The 7,972-nt window shown below is 41.8% G+C and overlaps 1 protein-coding gene across 1 annotated transcript in view; it reads right to left on the minus strand.

Annotated features, from left to right (window-relative positions):
- FBLN2 (fibulin 2) overlaps positions 1 to 7,972 on the minus strand; it is an 86,591-nt gene that overhangs the window by 33,971 nt on the left and 44,648 nt on the right. The window contains exon 3 of the mRNA XM_009889915.1: positions 2,359 to 2,470. Coding sequence (XP_009888217.1) covers positions 2,359 to 2,470 — 112 coding nt within the window. The remainder of the gene's footprint in view (positions 1 to 2,358; positions 2,471 to 7,972) is intronic.

The following is a 7,972-nucleotide window of genomic DNA, read 5'->3' on the forward strand; positions in this document are numbered from 1 at the left end:
ATTAAACTGATGTCAGTCTCTAATTGGGACACAGTGTCAGCAAAAAGCAGGATTCATACCAGAACAGCTGATGTAAATGCCACCCAGATAAACATTGCTCTATTATGATAAAAAACATTTCAATTATGAGATAAAAACTACTACACTGGGTCAGATGAGATTTCATCTAGCCTAACATCCTATTTCTGATACAGCCAGTGGCATCAGCTCTGGGAGTATTTTTACATCTGACTATCAATTCACTATCTAAAGATTTCCTGTATCTCGCTTTATTTTAAGTTCATTCATCTAGTTGCTGCACGTGATCTCTTTTAGGTAGTCCCAGTTGCAGCAAACTCCTCTGTTGTAGAAATCATTTCTAGGTAGCTTGCTATTGTTTCTTAACAGTACCATTGTGTCTGTACCATCAAAGGAAACAAATTGCATTTTAAATAGAATTCAGATAAGCAAGACCTGTTTTACTGTATGACATTTAAGAGAGCTGGAGAAATGGAAAAGATGGGAAAATTGATACCGCAATGTGGTGGGGTTTTGCATATAACCTTTGGGCAGATCAAATAAGCATCATCGTGTCCCTGGCTAAGCAAGACATTACCTTGTTCCAAGGGTGGGACAGCACATTTCACACATCACTCGCCACTGTCTGTCTGCACTCACGCTCCGTGCAAACCCTAATCTGTATATTTCTAAAGGCTCATCTTGACCTTGATCACCTCAATTAATACATTTCCCATCCTGCAGTTGGAGGTGTTGGTCATTACACAGAGTTACACCAAGTTGGTACATGAATATAAAATGTTCGGAGACATCAAGATACATCAACGAGTAGCTGTAACATGTAAGTGTTTGCCACTTGAAAACCCCAAAATAGCATTTAGAAACAGCAGGCACCTCAATCTGCAACCTCTATATAAACAATCTACAGCCTCGGCAGACTCAGGGGGAGCTTCACTCATTTGCTTCAGCTGAAAAAACTGATCCTTCAGTGCACTGACGGTCCCTTGTAAAACCCAAGCATTTATAGGCAACTATCCTGGCAGAACAGCAACTAATTTTTACAATTAGTATCTATCTTATACTTTTTAAAATCTCTACATACTGAGTGGAGTTACTGGCAGACTCTTTGGAGCTTGCACCACTTGCAGGTGTCCCGGCACAAAAGCTGGTGCACCGGAGGTGTGGCTATGTGCGCGGTGACCAGCTCGGCACACTGGCTCCTCACCCAACCGGAGCAGGATGTTTCTGTCTCTACCTTCAAGGTTCTGAGGCCACAGATTTGAATACTTTTTTACATGAAACGTTTTCTTTAGACAGAATTTACAGGTGATTTTAAGTCTTTAAAACAGGGATACAACTGAAATTTTGAAAGTAAAACAACTGAACCCCTTATCTCTTATTCTTTTAAATCCCAATAGATTCACAGGGACTGAAACATTTAGGTCTGGCTTTTTCATCTAAACCCAGCCTCAGATGTGCAGGTGCAACTCATTAATGTATTGGATTTGCACCTACTTAGGCCAAGGCTGGAATTTTTTAATCTGTCTTTACTTCATAGACAGTTGGTATGTGTCAGTTCTGTCATGCCAGATCCCAGTGGGGGGATTTTAATCTCCCGGTAACTTCAGAAAGGTGCAATGACACTAACTTTTATCAAAGTGATTATGCCAAACTTTTTTAACACTGAAAATGTTGGGCTCACTCTTAGAGAAATCCATCTGGCTTATGTTGCACCATATGAGTCTCATAACCTTGCCTCCATCCCTCCCTAAGGCCTGTTTCAAGCTGGGGGGAGGAGAGAGAGATGAGAGGGGTTGCAGCATAATATGCTGTCCGTGTTACTCCGCACCCATTCTTTTGTTGCTGTGCAGTTTGAATCTGGCTCCCTCCCTCACACCAGATGCTACTGATACCAGCGGCATTATCAAAGTGTATGGTCCCTCTCCAGCTGAACACAGACATCAGAACCAGCAGCCATTCATATTGGACAATAAACACATCATTTAATGATATGGATAATCATTGCATTTAGCACTTGCCAAATGGCAGACAAACTCTGCCCTTCTATTCATCTGCAACTCCACAGATGCGCATAAAACTGGGAAATAAAAATCTGAGCTCTGCTCACATGAGAGAGGAAAAGAAATCTTAAAAGGCTGTTGTTTAGATTAGACTTGGGGGAAAGGGAGGGGGAAATCCTTCTTTCCAATTTGCCATGACACATTGCCAGCCTACCAATAATTTATACCATGAATGAACAGTTCCCAGTCTCCTGGACATCCCATGAATTGTACAATTGTTTGATTTCTTCTAAAGGGCTCCACTCTGTTAATCTAAAATGCTCAGTTTTGCCTTACGTACCTGCAAATATCACCATCCATTCCACTTACAGGGATTTCTGTGCACTCCCCGTTGTCTACAGCCCACTGTTGTCCAGCTCCACAGCAGCTCTCAATCAACTCCTTTGTGGAACCTGTACAAAACATACACCCAGATTTTTTTTTTATGGACTGGATTCATTTTAGCTCTGTTTTCTTAATTAAGAAGATCTTTAAAATAACAAGTTAAGCTTTTTCTTCTTTTTTTTTTCTTTTTCTTTCTCTTTTTTTTTTTTTTCCTCCATTCTACATTTCATTTGGTTATATGCAAAAAAAGAAAGAGGGAACTGATACCTGCAGTATCTTGACAAAATCAATCACCTGGTAATGTCTTTCAGGGAGGAACAGCAGAAGCAAACAAGAGTTTTAAATAGAATAAAAGACAACTGGTTTGAAGACAACTCCACCTTTGACATCTCTGAACAAAAAAACCTAAAAAGTCATGCTTGGCCACTTAACGCAACTTGATTTAGTAAGTCATTATGATGTTGTAACGGGTAGCTGGGCTAGCACGAAGGTGTGCAGGTAAAGTTCACAACAGATGAAATGCAGCACACAGAGTGTACACAAGCTTAGCACGGGGCACACACAACCCTCAGTTGTTCTCTTATATCAAATTGTAAATGTGAAGTTTCACTGATGAGTAACAACAAACTGAACACATTCCTTGTCATGGTCCCTTAAAGTTCTTAGTATTTACCAAGACTGCTTTTAGTAGGTATGACATACATAGCATAAAGAAACTGTTTCCAGAAGATAGATTAAGAAATTTCACTCCTCACCTAAAGTACTTATATGTAGCGTGTCCTACGGCTGAATTTGAGGGTTCAGCTGGTTAAAACCCATAGCGAAAAGGGTTTGAGACATAACGCTGACTCTGCTAACGAGCTCATGTAAAACACCGGCACTAAGATGGAGTAAAAGAGATGGACGTGTAGAATGCTGCATTAGTTTTTATATTTTTCCCGGTGGATTTCCACCTAAGGTGTAAATTTTCAGGTTACAGTGAAACATGACTTTAATTAGTGGATTTTCATTATACTACATATCTACTGCATACAGTCTCAGGTCACATCAGACGGGCAGAAACAATATTTTTTGGAGTCTGTACAGAAGTTTACTTTGTGCCAGGACATTTGCCATGCTACTGGGGTACAAACCCCAAACATACACTATCAGAAGCCAACTAAACTGATGCTGGAGTGCAAGGAGCCCGCTCTGTGGCAGCAGCTGGTAAGCGCTGTGCCGTGTCACTGGGAAGATTTCTCCTGTGACTGCTCACGCAGCAGATGGGCTCCATCGCACAAAGCACATGGTCTCCCCATTACCAGCTAACGGGTCCGCAAAAGGAGGCTACTGCTTTGGGAACAGTTACACAGATATCAGGTAAGAAAATGATTGAGACGCCTTTTAGAGAGACATGAGGTGCACTACAAATGCTTGGGGGCTTTCACAGTATTGATATACATGTCAATACACATAATAAAGATGGTATATCAGACCACAGGGCTCTGCTTTCTCCACAGAGTCAATGGCCCTCTGCCGATGAGTTGGACCAGCGCCTGCTCTCTCCATTGGCTCATCAGAAGTGCTCCAGTTGCTTTAAAGCCATTTATATGGATATAAGGAACAGGTTGCACATTTTATTCATCCTTCCAGGCCAGTCTCTGGCATGATTTGGTGTTACCATTAACAGGAAGCAAAACAAAACCACCGCAAAGTTGAGTTTCAGATGTGTGGGTGCAATGGACCTTGGGTAGGTCCATATGTGAGCCCTCGCTGACCAACTCCCAGCAAGCCACACTGCAGAACAATGTATCTTCAAGAACCCTCAGCCACTTCACAGGTAAGTGTCTCCTGAATCAGTCCTGCTTACAGCAGCAGGGGGGAACCTCTTTCTCTACAAGGGTTTTAGGAAAAATGCCATTGCTGCAGAATGGCACTGCTGAAGGTACAGTGCTCTCCTGTCAAGACTTGGCAACAGAACTAAACATTTGGAAGCCAGTCTTGCACATTTTAATCAATAAGGGAATTGCATTTAGGTTGACAAGAGTGATGCCATCTGAACTGAGAACCCTCTCCTCCTGCATGTTGACAACAGTGTTAGATGACAGCTTCTCCAATAGACCAGATTTGATGAAAAAGTTAACAGAAACCTTTCTTTTGTCTGCATTTTGTATATGGTACCAAGCCAAATAATTTTTCTTTGCAAAACTGTAACACTTATAACTATAAGTGAGACATTTTTAGAAATGTCTACAATTCAAAACATCTGGGTATCCATGCTGCGCAATTCAGAAGAAACAGAGACAGCCTATGTTACCAGCACATTTCTGCTGTCGTGTACTTGCAGCAGTTATTCTGTGTTTCAAACTATACTAGAAGAACTTTATATAGTGCCTTATAAGTACTCACTACTTAAGCACTTGTATAGTGCCTAAGTAGTGAGTAGATATCACAGCTCAGAAGTTTAAGTGAAGTGTAGTGCTGTCTTCAATGTTAAAAATATTGGTTGGCACTTACACAAATAATACAAACCTCCTCAGGACAAGATTATTCCTTTGTACTTGTTACAGTTAATTTAGGAGATAATATTACATTTTGGAAACTGGAAAGTTCTCATAATCAGAACTTGCTTGCTTTATAAACAGCAACTAGAAAAATTAATGAAGATACCAAACAGTACCGGTGCCAATGCAGACCCCTGAGGGGCACCACTCATCACTAATCTCCATGTGGACATCAAGATGTTGACCACTACCTTCTGGACACGACCATCCAACCAATTCCTCATCCACCAACCAGTCCACACATCAGATCCATATCTCTCCAATTTAGAGAGAAGGATGTTTTGGGGGACCATGTCAAAGGCCTTACAGAAGTCCAGATAGATGACATCCGTAGCTTTTCCCTCGTCCACTGATGTAGTCATTCCATCACAGAAGGCCACTAGGTTGGTCAGGCAGGACTTGCCCTTAGTGAAGCCATGCTGGCTGTCTCAAATCACCTCCCTGTCCTCCATGTGCCTTAGCATAGCTTCTAGGAGGTTCTGTTGCATGATCTTCCCAGGCACAGAGGTGAGGCTGACAGATCAGTAGTTCCCAGGGTCCTCCTTTCTACCCTTAAGAAAATGGACACAATGTCTCCCTTTTTCCAGTCACTGGGGACTTCACCTGACGGCCACAACTTTGCAAATATCATGGAGAGAAACCCTGGCCCAGGTTGCCCAGAGAGGCGGTAGATGCCCCATCCCTGGAAACATTCAAGCTCAGCGGCTCTGAGCAACCTGAACTAGAGGAAGATGCCCCTGCTCATCGCAGGGGGGGTGGATCAGATGGCCTCAAAGGTCCCTTCCAACTCCAACCATTCTATGATTAAACACATATAAAATATAGCGCCTGCGACCATGAAATACCTGCTCATGAGAAAAAAAAAAACTTTAAGAAACTGTATTTAACAGGAAGGAAAAAGAGGGGGAGAAAGAAGGAATACGTCCCATTACTGACCAAGTTCTCATGGGAAAAAAATTACTAAATTTAATTTCCTTCTATGTTCTTTGATCCCCAAAATGGTTCCTTACACACACTCTAGAGCAGTGCCTTAACAGACCTGAGCTTGATTTGGCTGAGCTGTGTTGATCACTCCAGTTGCCAGATGAAACACAATTTTGCAGTAGGATTAAGCCATGGGACCAAGGATAGAAAGGACTGTCCCCGCTCCTCCTGCAGGTGAGCTCGGGGCCAAGCCTGAGCCATCTGCGGAGGTGTGGGGGGCTCTGCGGGGGCTGCGGCCTCACGCTCTACTCCCGACTGCGCAGCGGTACTGTGGGAACTTAGTTCCCGACACAGACCCCTTCCTGGGCAGATGGGAACATTAAGCATTTCCAAACCACACTTGATATATTTTCACCAACTTTTTAATTATTTTTTTCATTGAAATGAGAAAAGGTTTTTCATCACTAACTCGGATGGACGGGTGAGGGGAGGAGACTGCAGCAAGTGACAAGGCACGGCTCCTCACACCTGCAGCCATGTGTGCCCAAACCAGCACCAACCTTCTGGCCCAGAGCAACAAACCCTGTACCACCCGCCACCTGACTGCCCTTCTGCCCCCAGCCCTCCCACATGTCTTGTTAGTGCCTCAATCAACAGTAACTCCAAAAAAGTACCAACAGTTTTGACAGTTGACACTAAGAGGGGCAGGTTGGGCTTCCAGGACAAAACCCATCCTTTTCGTGCCCACAAACTCCAGTTGCGTGACTTTATTAGGTCACAAAGAGAAGGGGAGAGGTGTTTTGGCAAGTGAATGCCACAAAAACATCATGTGCATAGTAAGGACTGCAGACGAGATCGTGGCACAGAGACCTCCATCCCTACATCCTTATTTATATGTTGAAAATAAAAGGGGCGAGGGGGGAAAGAACGTGCACTTCACACTTTTGTAAATTTTACTTTGTTTTCTTTAAGGCTTTGGGGAGAGAAACCCAAATCAGCCTTGAAGCCATTGTGCCCTTACCCCGAGCAGCACAGCTGCAGAGGGGTTTTGATGTCCAAAGCCATTTCTATGCTCCCACATTGCCACGGTCACGCTCACACACAAGGGCACATAGCACCGTAACCAACCGCAACGGGACTTCAGTCTATGCAATGCTTTCATTTTATGCAGCGTATTAACAACATTAAAAATATATTTGAGCCTTGAAAGCTGTATTACATGTAAGAATTGCTGTATGACATGAAACGGATGATATATGCAGTTAAACTAGGCAGGAAATACACCTGGTACCAGATAATTACAAAATATTGCTATAAAACAGTTTTTCAACGCAGCTTTAATTCAGTCCCTCAGTGGAAACTCCATTCATTTTACCAAGTGCTGAAACACATCTGTTGCTACAGTATTGCTAGGTTTAAAACACAAGAATACAGCAGAATTTACTAATCTATATTGCAATAATCTGCATAATTCATAATTCAAATAAAAATGAGTTACTCATTCCTCACGAAAGAGTCAATATCAGATTGCTGTAGTGAAGTGCCATACTATTAGAGCAGTCATATTTACAAAATACATTGCCTTTTGTTATGATACTATGAATAATTAAATCTAGAATGCAGTTATAATAAAATGAACAAACTACTGCATTTTATCTCAATCAGGAATTAGAAAACCTGAATAATTCATACCAGGACTCACAGTCATTAGCATGGATTTATGATATTTTGATTATACATTAGTAAGAGCAAATATATACAACTAGATACATGCATAAGACTGAAGATCACACAGCTTCCACGCTGGATGGAGACTTTAAGCTATATGTATAAACAGACTTTGAAATATTTAAACATTCAAACAGAGCTTTGTTTATTTGGGGCTTTCATGATATTAGCAGATTTAGAGGTAGATTTGCATCTGCTCACAGAAAACAAAGTCATTTGATTTGAGAACGCCATAATCCCGAATATTTGTTATACTGTGTGCATCTTTGATATTTCATAGAGTCATTTAACAAGACACCTGTTAAAGGATAATTTGCTTTTTACGAATTTCTTCACTAGGAAAAAAAAAGGTAATTTATTTCAGGCTGTACTATA

Source organism: Charadrius vociferus, unplaced genomic scaffold, assembly GCF_000708025.1.
Source record: "Charadrius vociferus isolate BGI_N301 unplaced genomic scaffold, ASM70802v2 scaffold67, whole genome shotgun sequence".
In the NCBI taxonomy this organism is placed as follows: Eukaryota; Metazoa; Chordata; class Aves; order Charadriiformes; family Charadriidae; genus Charadrius; species Charadrius vociferus.